Source organism: Tursiops truncatus, chromosome 15 (genome assembly GCF_011762595.2).
Source record: "Tursiops truncatus isolate mTurTru1 chromosome 15, mTurTru1.mat.Y, whole genome shotgun sequence".
In the NCBI taxonomy this organism is placed as follows: domain Eukaryota; kingdom Metazoa; phylum Chordata; class Mammalia; order Artiodactyla; family Delphinidae; genus Tursiops; species Tursiops truncatus.
Window position 1 is genome coordinate 59,767,754 of NC_047048.1, and position 14,397 is coordinate 59,782,150.

The 14,397-nt window shown below is 45.8% G+C and overlaps 1 protein-coding gene across 6 annotated transcripts in view; it reads right to left on the reverse strand.

Annotated features, from left to right (window-relative positions):
* Positions 1–10,493: 10,493 nt before the first annotated feature.
* The window catches only part of BCL2L1 (BCL2 like 1), a 51,957-nt gene continuing 48,053 nt past the window's right edge, over positions 10,494–14,397 (reverse strand). For all 6 annotated transcript variants that reach the window (XM_019950828.3, XM_004314137.4, XM_019950826.3 and 3 more), the window contains exon 3: positions 10,494–12,141. In XM_019950828.3, the coding sequence (XP_019806387.1) occupies positions 12,004–12,141 (138 nt within the window). In that variant the 3' untranslated portion in view covers positions 10,494–12,003. The remainder of the gene's footprint in view (positions 12,142–14,397) is intronic.

Genomic DNA, 14,397 nt, shown 5'->3' on the forward strand with positions numbered 1-14,397 from the left:
AAGTGGGAAACATTAGAAAGAATTTAATTTTGGTCATAAAATAACTGATGGAGGGATTAAATTTGTTTCATTCAGCTTGCCCAAGAAAACTCTTTCTTGATGTATTGGATTAGTGTAATTCTGATAAAAATAATTGAATTCAAAACTCATAGTCAAAATAGTCTTGGGGTAAACACATATACGAGGTCAAAACATTTGGGTCAAATTATCCTGTAATATTGAAATTTTCTGTAAAAAATGAGAAAGAAACTCAGAAGACAAATGAGGAACTAAAAAGTATTTACCTGTATGACAGATAAAGGGCTGATTTCCTTTAAAAAAAGATTTTTTTAAACCCATCTAACAAATCAGTAAGAAAAAAACAAGAATGCAGTAGAAAGTAAACAAAAGTCATGACCAGGGAGATTACAGAGAAAGAATAGAAATGCCCTAAACAGTTCTTAAGGAAAAGTTCAAACATACAAAAAGAATAGTTTAATAAACCTCCATGTGTCTCCCGGGAGTCCACAATTATCTGCACATGGTCCTCATTTTCCCACCCTTGCCCCTGAATTATTTTAATAAATCCCAGGCATTATATCATTTCAGTCATAAGTATTTCAGTATGTCATTAAGGACTGTTTTAATATACATAACCAAAATACTATGACTAGACATAAAAAATCCTAATATTTCCTTAATATCAAATATCCATTCAGTATGCAGATTTCCCTGATTGTCTCAAACATTTTTATTTATTTGAATTTTCTTGGAAAGAGGATCAACCTTAAATCTAGATTGCAGGTGGTCATCTGAATCTTTGTCTGGTTTTGGTATCAGGGTAGTTTCCTTCCCTCTATTTTCTGGAAAATATTATCTAGAAATAGTGTTACTTTTTCTTTAACCATTTGGTAGAATTCTCCAGTGAAATCATTTGGGCCTGGAGATTTGGGGGTGGGGTAGGGTAATTTTTATATTGCACTGATTTTACTGCATCCCATAAGTTTTGGTGTGTTATGATTCATCTGTCTCTGAGTATTTTCTAATTTCCTTTGTGATTTCTTCTTTGATTAATTGGTTATTTAACAGTGTGTTGTTTAATTTCCACGTATTTGTATATTTTCCAATTTTCCTTCTGTTATGATCTCTAGTTTTATTTCACTGTGGTCAAAGAAGATGCATTTATATTATTTCAATCTTTTAAATTTATAGAGACTTGATTTGCGAACTAACATATAGTCTATCCTGGAGAAAATTTCATATGCACTAAAGAATGTGTATTCTGCTGTTGCTGGTAAAGTGTCCTATAGATGTTTGTTAAGTCTAATTGGTTTGTAGTTTGCTTAAGTCCTCTATTTCTTTTCTTTTTTTTTTTAATATTTATTTATTTGGCTGTGCCGGGTCTTAGTTGCAGCACGTGGGATCTTTGTTGCGACATGTGGGATCTTTTCAGTTGTGGCATGCAGGCTCTTAGTTGTGGCATGGTTCCCCGACCAGGGATTGAACCCGGGCCCCCTGCATTGGGAGTGCAGAGTGTTAACCACTGGACCACCAGGGAGGTCCCAAAGTCTTCTATTTCTTCTCATTTCCTTTTGTGTATATATTTAAGATATTTTCTTAATGGTTACAGTTAATTACCATTAATATCTTAAATTTATAACTACCTAGTTTGAATTGTTACTAGCTTAGCTTCAATAACATAAAAATTTCTCCTATACCACTCTGTACCTCTCCCTTTATATTTGTCAAAAATTGTATCTTTATACATTGTGTGCCCTGATAACATAGGTTTCTAATTTTTTATGCATTTGTGTTTTAAATCATGTAGGAAATAGAGTTACAAACCAAAAATACATTAATACTCCTTTTTTTTTTTTTTTTTTTTTGCGGTACGCAGGCCTCTCACCGTTGTGGCCTCTCCCGTTGCAGAGCACAGGCTCCAGACGCACAGGCCCAGCAGCCATGGCTCACGGGCCCAGCTGCTCCGCGGCATGCGGGATCCTCCCGGACCGGGGCACGAACCCGTGTCCCCTGCATTGGGAGGCGGACTCTCAACCACTGCACCACCAGGGAAGCCCAGTACTCCCTTTATATTACCTATGTAGTTGTCTTTATCAGAGTTCTTTATTTCTTCATATGTCTTCAAATCGCACTGATTTCTGCTTTTATCTTTATTTCCTTCTTTCTGTTTGCTTTCAATTTACTTTGCTCTTCTTTCTCTACATCTTGAGGTGAGAACTTAGATTAATGAGTTGAGAATTTTTCTCTTTTGTGATGTATACACTTATTGCCTAAATTTCCCGCTTGGCACTGTTTTAACTCTGTCCCACAAATTTTAATATCTTGAATTTTCATTTCATTTAGTTCAATGTATTTTTTTTTTATTTCCCTTGAGACTTCCTCTTTGACCAATGAGTTATTTAGAATTATGTTGTTTAGTTTCCAAGTGTGGACATTTTCATGTTATCTTTCTGTTTCTGATTTCTAGTTTGATTCCACTGTGGTCAGAGAACACACTTTGTATGATTTCAATTCTTTTAAATTTATTGAGGTTTTTGTATGGCCCACACTATCGTCTATCTTGGTATATACTTAATGGGCACTTGGAAAGAATGTGTTAAGTGTTCTATAAATGTCAATGAATCCTGATGGTTGATCGTGTTGTTGAACTCTTTATATTTTTGGTCATTTTCTGTCTAGTTATTCTATCACTTGTTGCAAGAAGGGTATTAATTGTGATTTGTCTCTTTCTCTTTTTAGTTCCATCAGTTTTGCTGCTGTCCTTTGATTGTTGATTGCATGATATATTTTTTTATCCTTTTTCTTTCAGCCTGCCTATATCTATCTATATTTTTTTTAAAGATTAATTTTCTTTATTTTTGGCTGTGGTCTTCATCGCTGCGCGCGGGCTTTCTCTAGTTGTGGCGAGTGGCTACTCTTCATTGCGGTGCACGGGCTTCTCATTGTAGTGGCTTCTCTTGTCGCGGAGCATGGGTTCTGGGCGGGCTTCAGTAGTAGTGGCATGCGGACTCCAGAGCGCAGGCTCAGTAGTTGTGGCACATGGGTTTAGTTGCTCCGTGGCATGTGGGATCTTCCCAGACTAGGGCTCGAACCCGTGTCCCCTGCATTGGCAGGCGGATTCTTAACCACTGCGCCACCAGGGAAGTCCCTGCCTATATATTTTAAAAGGATTTCTTATAGACAACATATAGTTGGTTTTGTAAATTTACTCTGCCAATATTTGTCTTTTAATTGGTATATTTAGACCGTTACACTTAATATAACTATTGATACGTTAAGACATATCTCCTAATTTTCTTTCTGTGTGTTCTCTTTGTTACTCATTTCCCTGTTTTCTTTTTTCTGCCTTCCTGTGGGTTATTTGAAGATTGTTTTCTAGAACTCCATTTTAATTTATCTATAGTGTTTTCAAGTACAGCTTTTTTAGTGGTTACTGTGGGTATTACATTACATATACATAATTTGTCACAGTCTACTGATGTTATCATTTTCCCCATTTGAGTGAAGTGTAGAAAGCTTACCTTTCTTTATGTCTCTTTACCCACTTTCATTATTGCCAGGTAGGGGTGGAATTCCAGGCTCCCAATGTGGTCTCCACTGACATTGTGGGGAGAAGGTGTAGCAGGAGAGGGCTCATTAACTGGCCAGCAGAGATGAAAGTCCTGGCTCCCTTGGCCTAATCTCGCAACACCCCACATTGGTGGGAGTGGGGTCAGGGCACCTTGAATCAGGGTGGAAGCCTAGGCTCCCCACTCAGCCTTTGCTGATGTGGCTGGCCATAGTCTTCATAGTTTTTTTAGTGGTATTTGGCTGGAGTAGAGCTGTTATTGTCTAAAACTTTTCTGTCCTGCTAGGATGATCCTTTCCTAATCCTTTGAATAGAGAGAGCCGGCTTTGGTTGGGGCTGTTTTTTCTGTTCTGTGCCCATTGGCTTTTTTGGGTAGCCCACTCCAGCTTCTTTGGCCCCAAGTCTGGGGTCTCTGAGGCAGAGAGGAAAAACTAGGGAACTCACCACCGTGTTGTTCCTCAGGTCCTGAGGTCCCCGTGCAGCCTGCCTTCTCTTTACCTTTCAGTTTTCTTATGCTTGTTGCATATACAATGTCCAGGGATTTTAGTTTTACTTAGCCATCTTCCCAGACATGGAAGTACAGAGGGGGGTCATCTGTCCTGAGGAGTTTCCCCCAGTTTGCATTTTACTGATTGCATTCCCATGTATCATTTATTGTGTCCTTCTGTCCCCTGCATTTTCCATCAATGGTGGTCACATTTAGAGGCTTTGGTCAGATGCAGATTTGACTTTTTGGCAAGAGTATTTCTTTTTTTTTTTTTAAATTAAACTTTTTATTTTGGGATAATTGTAGGTTCACATGCAGCTCTAAGAAATAATACAGAGGGATCCCATCTACCCTTCACCTAGCTTCTCCCAACGGTAATGTCTTATAAAATAAAAAATCACAACCACGATATGGACATGGACGCAGTCAGGTACAGAACATTTCCATCGCCACAAAGATTCCTTTCTAGCCACGCCCACTTCTCTCCCTCCCAAGCCCCTGCTAACTCTGGCAACTACTCATTTCGTCTTCTTTTCTAATTTTGTCCTGTCAAGATTGTTCCATAAATGGAATCATACTGTATGTACCCTTTTGGGACCGACTTTCTTTCTTTTTCTTTTTTTAAAAAATTTTTATTGGAGTATAATTGATTTACAGTGTTGTTAATTTCAGGTGGACAGCAAAGTGAATCAGTTATAGATATACATAGGTCCACCCTTTTTTAGATTCTTTTCCCTTATAGACCATTACAGAGTACTGAGTAGAGTTCCCTGTGCTACACAGTAGGTTATTATTAGTTATTTGTTTTATATTTAGTAGTGTGTATATGTCAATCCCAATCTCCCAGTTTATCCCTCCCTGGCAAGCGTATTTCATGGGTGTTCTTTTGCCAGGAGGCACATGCTGCCTCACTGTCCTTGTGTGCCATTGGCAGCCTTCGTTGGTCATTGTGTAGATTCATTAACTTATTAGGGGTACAGATGGCTTTCAACTTATTGAAAGATGCCAATCTCAATTAGAGGTTTGAAAATGAAATTTTAAAGTATGGGATACTATTTTTTCATCAGCCAGATTGTCAGAGGTCAAAGAGTGTTAACATGGATGTTGGCAAGTGTGCAGGAGACAGGCAGTTTCACAGGATTCCGGTTTTGGGCATCCCCTTCCAAATGACAAATGGCCCAGCAATTCTACTTCTACGAATATCCTGTGGATACACACACGTGTGTGCAAAATGATGGATCAGTGAGGTTCTTTATTGCATATTGTTTGGATTAGCAAAGTGGCTAACCACCAACTGTTCCTCCCTCAAGCAGAATTTCCCAACTGATATGCTACTAAGTTTCATAAGTTGTGGTAGATGTGATGGTACCCCCACCATGTGCCTTCAGAACACCCTCGAAGGTCAGGTGCAGCTTTGGTGGACAGTTCTCACTCAAGAAACAGGTGCCTGGGCTTCCCTGGTGGCGCAGTGGTTGAGAGTCCGCCTGCCGATGCAGGGGACACGGGTTCGTGCCCCGGTCAGGGAAGATCCCACATGCCGCAGAGCGGCTGGGCCCGTGAGCCATGGCCGCTGAGCCTGCGCGTCCGGAGCCTGTGCTCCGCAACGGGAAAGGCCACAACAGTGAGAGGCCCGCGTACCGCAAAAAAAAAAAAAAAAGAAACAGGTGCCTGTGCCTCCTTGACCATAGGTTTATGCTTGGCAGGAAGGAAGTGCCAAATACTGAGGAGAAATGACCTAGGAGCAGCCCTCAGCTGATGAGGGATGGGAGTTAGTGTATAAATACCTCGTGTTCTTTCCCCTAGAATGTTCCACGGGTCTTTCAAGGATCCCCTGGGAAGGAGCCCCATTGTCTGAGTTGGCAGGTTACTCATCATTGCATCCTCTGTTGACTTCCTGTCCTTCCCTGACTCACTGTCCCCACTACCCTGGGATCACCTTTTAAACTACTTATACCTGAATCCTTATTTTAGGCTTTGCATTTGGGGGGTATCCATAATAAGGTTAGAAATAGCCCCCAGACTAGCCACCTCAGGCGTCCCCAGAGTACTGGTGGTGAGGGGTGGGAGGTCTGACAGCATAGACTGATGAAGTTTGTGTAATATTTATGGTGCCAGAAACCCTTCTTAAGCACTTTACAAGCATAAAATTAGCATTAAATCTGCATAACCACCCATCAGGTAGGTATAGTTATCATTCCCATTCTACAGGTGAAGAAACTCAGGCACAGAGAGGTTAAGTCACTTGTCCCAGGGCACCCAGCTAGCCCTGGAAGTCTGGTTTCAGAGTCCAGCTACTAACCACTACACAGCCTGTCTCTCCTGCGGCCCCCACTGTTCCACCAGGATGAGCTAAGCATGGCCAAGTTTGGGCTCTTCCTTCCTGGATACCTAACTGCAGTGATCACCTGCACAGCATGTGGCCACCCATCTAGGAGGGCCACCCACCCTCCACAAGGACCCTCTACAAAGTCCATGGAGCCACTGGAGAAGTTTTGCTTTCCAGGTGCCCAGGGAGCTTGGCACGAAGCCTAGGAGAGACTGATGTTCCTAAAAAGGATGGCCAACTAGCTGCTGGGGGATGCCCCACCACATAAATAGTTTGCAAATAAGGGCCTTACCATTGTTTTTATTGTTATTGTTTTTACAGTGCAATTGGACAGAACACAGTTGTTTTGCTTGGTGGGGTGTAGGGGGTTGGGGTTTGGGGGCAGTATTTTTCACACCAGTGCAACTTAAGCCAAGCTGATGCGGGCACTGGTCATTTCCCACTCAGTAACAAATTTACGAACCATGTAAAACGTGTAAGACAAATGTAGCAGGCCAGGCCGCTACATTATGTTATATATTTTAAAATTTCATTCGTAGAAGACCGTTTTCTTTATGTCCCTATTCTCGGTACCTTAGTGTTTGACTTCCTCAAACTTTAAGACTGACTTCTTAAAATTCTGTAGTAAGACCATTTAAAGTCATAAGAATTCGCAAGGTTATCATGAAATTATTCAAGCTAATTATCCACGTGTGAACCTACTGAAATGGGATAATAATTTAGGAGGGAATTATACTCCATATAATTTAGGAGGGAATTAATACTCCATATGCCCTGAATTCTAACATTAGTGCACGGATATTTATTAAACATCAAAGAGCACAAACTTGTAGGGATCATATATGTTTGTTTCTATTATTGTCTATATATTAAGAAAAAGTTCTTGGTTTTTTTTTTTTTTTTACCTCATGACAAAGGCTGTGATGGTGGAGATAGAAAAATGGAGAGCTGGATATTATGTAATGAATTTGATCATGATATAAGTTGCTGATTTTCGTGAAAAACTTGTTAATTTTTAAAAATTGCACAAGCAATGCACACAATCATTACCTTAAACTTTTATGGAATTCAGAAGGGTGAAAGCTAACTTTAAACCCTTGGCTTGCTAAAAGGTTTTTTAAAAATCATAAATAGGTGTGAATTTTACAAAATACTATTTTAACATCTACTGAAATACCGTAAGGATTTTCTTTGTGAATGTTACGGTACAATGAATTACATCGAAAGATTTCCTATATTGAGTCAATCTTGTTTACCTGGAATAAACCCTACTAGGTCATGAACTATTATTCTTTTTATATGTTGTTAGATTCCATTTGTTAATATTATACTTAGAACTTTGGCTTGCATGTTCATAAGTAAATTGGCCTAGAATGTGCTTTCCTTTCCTTGCCTTCCTGCCTCCCCTCTCTTCCTTTGTGCTATACAGCCTTGTTCCGTTTTAATAACAGTTATATAATTTTCTCAAAAAAAAAAGAAAAAGAGTTTGAAAGCTCTAGGTCATTTCCTGTGCTCTGGAACTCACAATTACTTTAAAATACCCAAAATGAAAAAGTTCATTTGGATTCGAAATCCACTTGATTACAACACTGTACTTGTCAATTAAAGAAAGGGAAAAACTATTAAAACATTAAAATATAATTTCAACTGTAAGTTCTGGAATGGCTTAACATTTTCTTTTGTCACCTACTTGAGGTTACAAAGTCTTGTCAATGCTGACTACCAAGAATTTGAAGAGATCATTGTTAATAAACTTTGATCAGGAACTGTGTAAACCATTTTGATCATAAAACCTCATATAAAAAAGTTGTGTTCATAGGAACAAGATCAAGTGTCTCAAGGAAAAAAATTTAAATAGTGTATTTAGATATATTAATCAAAGTTAATTCTTCATATCTGATGAAATATGTTGTATTTCATCTCTCATCATAAAAATATATAGAAATGGAATGAATTTTTCCCTAGGACCCATACAGACAGTCCAAAACCACTTCCAGCTTTTCCTCAGTGTGCATTTCCAGTATTTTGTGTGTGTGCCATGGCATGTTTAAGGTTGGAATCTTAAACTGAGTTCAAGGTCTGGTTAAAAAAATGTGGAATATTACATGGCTAGAAAAAAGAATGAATCTGCCATGAGTTAACTGTTGAAGCTGCACAACAGTGGGAGATTCGTGTATGAACATGGAAACTTCTATAAGATACACTATAGGTGGGAAAAGCAAGGCACAGTGTATCTGTTACCATTTTTGAAAAAAAAAAAGGATCAGAATATATTTATATTTATGTATTATGTGAAAAGACGTTTCTGGAAGGATCTCAAGAAACTGGGGAGGGGACTTGAGTGGCTAGGGTAAGGGATGGGGGCCAGCGTCATGGGCCTAGAGGTGGCGGGAGCCTGCAGGCTTTGGAGAATGGTGACCTTGAGCCCTGAGAGAGCCGTGGCAAGCTGTGAATCCGGTACCTAAGGGGTGGTAGTGTAGACGTCCTTCTGGTGAGCAGGACAGAGGATGGAGGACGCCACGGAAAGCTGGTCAGGCGGGAGACACAGGTCGTGGGCACGCGCAAGGGCATCTGGGGTTGGAGCGGCTTTCAGCTGGCAGCCCCCGGCCACCAGGGGGCAGTCAAGCTCGCTCCTGGAAGCGGGCAGGGAGGAGCACCCGAGGCAGGTCCCCCGCCTCCAGGCCCGCCCCCCGGCCGGAGCTCCTGCCTCTGGAGTCCTGCTCCCTTTCCCAGGCCCTTCCCCGACCTCCGGGTACAGCCACGTGGAGCTCCGTGTGGAGCACCTCCTTCTTCCTCTTGGGGGTCTGCTTGATGGCGAGGTCATTGATGCCTCCCCCCTCAACTTCCAGTCTTCGTTAGGTTATCTTACTCAATTTTAACCACAATCGCTTGAGATGGGTACTGCTATCTTACCCATTTCATAGATGGGAAAACTAGGGCATAGAGAGGCTAGGTAACTTGCCCAAAGACCAGGAATGGCGACCCAGGATACACCCCTGGCCTGTCCACTCTCAGAACTGGAGTGTTAACCAAACCATGGCTTCTCCACTCTGCTCCCCCTCCAGAACCTTCTCCACATAGCAGCCAGAGGGTGCTTTGGGGGCTCTAAGTGGTGTAGCACTCCCTGACAACCTCTCTCTGGCTCTCACTGCCCTCAGGACCAAGTACAGTCCCCTCATTCCACCTGTCTGGCATCATATTGACCCAGGAGCCTCCAGACACAGCAACTGTTCTTCAACCCGGAGAAAACTCTTGCTCATCCTGTGCATTTGCTTCTTCTTCACCAGGACCACTCTTCTTGCCTCCCTGCTTCTTTTGGATAGCTCTTATAGATTCTTCAGGCCCTGGCTGTGATAGCACTTCCTCCAGGAAGCCCTCCCTGACTCCCAGACAGGCTCAGGTTCCGTATTAAATGCTGTTAGAGCACTCACTATGAGCCTCTTGTGTTGCACTGGCCTCAGATGTGTGCTTCATTTTGTGATTATAATAATACCATTATTTCAAAACCTCAAAATCACCCTTGGTTCCTCTTTCTTCCTAGAGCTCTCTCCAATACATCAGCTGATCTTGTGGGATTATCTTTAAAATGGTATCTCAAGTCTGACCCCTTCTTACCTCCTTCCCCACTAAGTCCTTCATGTCTTGCCATACTTCCTCAGGGTCATCCTGTTTCCACTTTTGCCCTGCAACAGCCAGCCATCCTTGGATTCGTCTGGCTGTCTCCCCGACCAGAATGGAAGCTCCATAAAGGCAAGGGCTTTGTTCCCTGCAGGATCCCCAGTGCCTAGGACTGTGCCTGCACAGAGCAGGGCTCAGTAAACACTTGCCAAGTGGCCATTTGACTGTTTCTCCCACTAGAATGTCAGCTCCTGAGGGCTGGGACTGTGTCTGTCCTGTTAATACACAGCCCCAATGCCCAGCACACAGCAGGTGCTCAATAAAAACCCAGTGTACAGGTGGAGAAATTCAGGCCCAGAGGGAGGAAGAGACTTGTCCAACGTCCTCCCCAGAGAGCAGCAGAGCCAGCACCGGTACCCAGCTCTCCTGCAGCCCCCCTGCCAGCCAAGCATCCCCTCCTTTCCCTGTCCCAGAGCACACAAGAGCCCAGGCCCTTTGCTCACCAAGTCAACACAGTTTATTACTGAATTTCACTTTCACACAATTTCAAAGAGCTGGAACAAGTGTGGGGTGGGGGTTGGGGGAGGGACAGGTGCCCCTCAGGAGCCAGGACCCCCGGCTGGCTTCCCCGGACCACGGCAGGGGAGGGAGCATCAGGCCGTTCAATCTCTGGGCACCAGCTCTCCACGTGCACACGCACAGCAAGCCAGCAGCTCCTCACACATAAATACAGACACGCTTAACAAAAATAGTATATCATCTTCACAAGGAATAAAAATTAGTCTCAAATATGTACAGCAGAGAGCCCGGGGTGGCCAGGGCTAGGCCAGGATCCCCAGGGATGAGACAGGCCATGGGTGGAGCAGAGGAGAGAGGGAGGCCTGAAGAGCTCCTGGCCAGGCCACCCTGACCTTGGCAGCCCGGCTGCCCAGGCTGAACGGGGGTGGGGCACAAATCGATCAGGCCAGACAGGACTGGCCCCTCCAGCCAGCCCTACCTCCACCCCACGCACAAGGCTCTCTTTTCTGCCCTTCCTGCCTGAGGTAGGGAAGACCCCAGGGCTCCCACAGCTGTTCCCCGTGGCTCCCCCTCACCTCTGGGCAGAGGCCCCTGAACCCCATGGGCAGCAGCCCAAGGCAAAGGTGCCACAGGACGATCTCCTTGCAGGAAGCGAGGCAGCTGAGGCCATAAACAGCTCTGGGGCACCTATCTTGGGCCCAGTCGGTCCCTCAGTCGTGGTCATGGGAGCCGGGGAAGGGGAAGGGAACTGGGGTGGTGCTCAACTGCAAGGGCCACCCAAGCTTGGGCATGGGGTGCCTCCTGCAGCTACAGCTCCCCCATCCCAGGTGGGGCTGGCCTCTAGCCAGAGGCCTCTAGGACACTGGGATTGAGGGTAGGGACTTTGGCCAGGCCAGAGGTGGGGAGGGGGTCCTGGTCCTTGTTTCTGTATCCCAAGCAGCCTGAATCCCTAATTAGTCAGAAGTGGCCCCTAAGCGGCTCTTGGAGGGTGGGGATAAATGGAAGGGGAGCCCAGGTCCGGGAGGAGGGAGAGACAGGAAATGATCAATTCCGAGGCCACAAACATCAAAATGAAGGCAATCTAGTCTCTCTTTCTGGGGAAAAGGGTCAGAAAATTTTCCAGCTCCCTGGCAGGAAAGCATCCTCAGTGAGGCTAAGGGGGCAAGGGGTTCCACCAATCAGGCAGGGCACTGCAGCCCCCAGTCACAATCCCCCCAAACCTGTCAGCTTCCACGGGACAGAATCTGGGGAAATTTTGTGGGTTTTGAGGCCGGGAGAACTGAGGTGTCGGGGAAGGCGGCTTTCACAGAAGCATGGTAAATTCTAGAAAACTAAATGAGGGGACCAGGTCTAGGCCCAACCCTGTGATGTGTGGGTGGCCGTGGGCTGCATGTAGTGGTTCTCCAGGTGGCGACGGTGGCTGGACGGAGGGCTGTGGTGAGGGCAGGATGGCGGTGGGCGGGTGAGTGGGTAGTCGGTGTCTGGTCATTTCCGACTGAAGAGCGAGCCCAGCAGAAGCACGCCAGCCACAGTCATGCCCGTCAGGAACCAGCGGTTGAAGCGCTCCTGGCCCTTCCGGCTCTCGGCTGCTGCATTGTTCCCATAGAGTTCCACGAAAGTGTCCTGCAGGGAGACAGAAGAGAAGGGAACATGCTGTTCGAGTCCTCAACAGTAATGTGGCTGGGACAAAGGGGGACCATCTGCATGCGATGGCCTTGGTGAAATGAAAAACTGTAGCCGTCCATGACCACTCTGGGCCAGATAAAGGGTTAAGGGCTGTCCTTCTTCCTGACCCTCAGTTTGGGATAGCCAACCCATTTTATTGCTGAGAAAACAGGTGCAGAGTGGGGAAAGAGTTTTGTCCAAGGTCAGACAGCTAGGAAGTAATACTTCAGAACCTGAGTTGGGAAAGAGATGGGCAGGGAACTGACAGGAGGTCAGGGGTCTGGAGCAGGGTGGAGAGAAGAAGGGAGATGAGCGTGCAGGGGTGAGCGAGAGCTAGACCACGTGTGGTCTGGAAGCCTCGGAGAAGCCTGGAGTTGAGCCCAAGGGTGGTGCAGAACCACCAGGCCTCAGCCTTTCCACTGCTGCAACAGAGGGAGGGAGGGAGAGAAAGGAGCCAGGGCTAAATTCCCAGAGTGATTCAGGAGCAGAGCAGATCTGGAGGGAGCCTCTGACCAGGGCAGGCTGATGGGTGGGCAGAGCAGGGCAGAGTAGAGAGGGTAACAACAATGCAGGACTGGGATGGGGTCTATGAGGCCCTGTCCCCCACCCCAGGGGGTGTGACCCTGGGCCCAGGAGGAGGTGAGCAATAGCTCTCTCCCTGAAGCTAGTCAGGAGGGAAGCACGTGATACAGGGAAGGAGGGGCAGTGGGTTAAATGACCAGGCCTGGGGTGGAGTCAGCCTGTGGCACAGGGAGAGGGGAGCTTGGAGCACCCTTTAATGAGTGTGCTTCGCACCCTATCTGTCCTTTAATCCTCTCAGCAATGCTGTCTCTCCCCACTGACAGACCAGGAAGCCTGGCCTCTGAGCACTGAGGGACTTGATCAGGTCACCCAACTCTCTGGTGGAACCAGAATCCAAACCTGGTGCCTGGTGCCTAGAAATCAGTGTGCTTTGTGTGCCTAGAGAGGGCACAGATCACTGGCTGGTTCCAGAGACTGTGTTCTTGCCTCTCCACCAAGAACTCACATCATGGGCCCACACCTCTACCTGGGCCCGACTGGCTGAGCCACCAGGCGGCTCCCTCAGACAGCGCCTGCCATTTCTGGTTGGCCCCAGGTCCCACCCGGCCAGTTTGCTCACTGTGATATCTGCTGGGCCCTACTTCCAGTCTTGATGACGTCCCCTTAACTCCATGCCAAGAAGATTTTTTAAAACATAGGTCAGATCGTGGCACACCAACAGCTTTCCCTTGCACTTAGAAAGCCAGCGTCATGTCTGTTCATGTCCCTGGTACCTAGCAGAGGGCCATGCACACTGAGCTGCCACCTTGACTCAAAGAATCCGTAACATTTATTAAACCATTAGGGAGGCAGCAGTGATGCATGAGCCAGAGCCCTTCCAGAAAGCTCACCATCTACTGGGGAAAAGGCATTGGGAGGGGAAGGCAGGCAGGTGGGGAAAACCCCACCATTCAGACCATGTCACTCCACCATCTCAAGCTCTCCAAGGCTCCCCATCACACACAGAATCAAGTCCTCACCACGGCCAGCGAGGTCTGGTAGGACTCGGCCCCTCCCCACCGCACACTGCATTCTAGTCGCACTGGCCTCCTTGCTGTTCCTCGAACATCCGCTGAGCTCGGGACCTGCTGCCCTTGCTGCCTGGAGCACTTGACCCCAGGCTCCCTCATTTCACTCCTAACTCTGCTCAAATGTGATCTCCTCAGAGATGCCTTCCCTGGCCACCCTGTCTAAAATGGTACCCACCACCCTGATCTCTACCTACCCCCTTACCTTGCTTTATTTTCCTTCTCAGCACTTTTCAGAAGCAGAGCCTACCCTTGGTCTTTGTTTTGATTTGTCTCCTGCAGTAGTCATGGCTTGATGAGGCAGAGAGCCTGTCTTGTTTCTAAATACCCAGAACAGTGTCTGGCACATAGTTGGTGCTCAATAAATACATGAGTAGAACAAAGGTCTTACATGTCTTCTAAGTGCCAGACATTGTCATCCCACTTCTCCTTCATCAGAATCCCCAGATGTAGCGACCTGAGCCCCATTTCACAGGTGAAACAACTGAGGTATAGAGTCGGAAAGACCTTGCCTGGGGTCACCCAGCTAACAGGTGGCAGAGCTAGGATCAAAACTCAGGACTGCCTGGCCCCAACCCAAGTGCTGCTACAGTAGGACACTTCCCTATGTGGGGGGCTGCAGTGG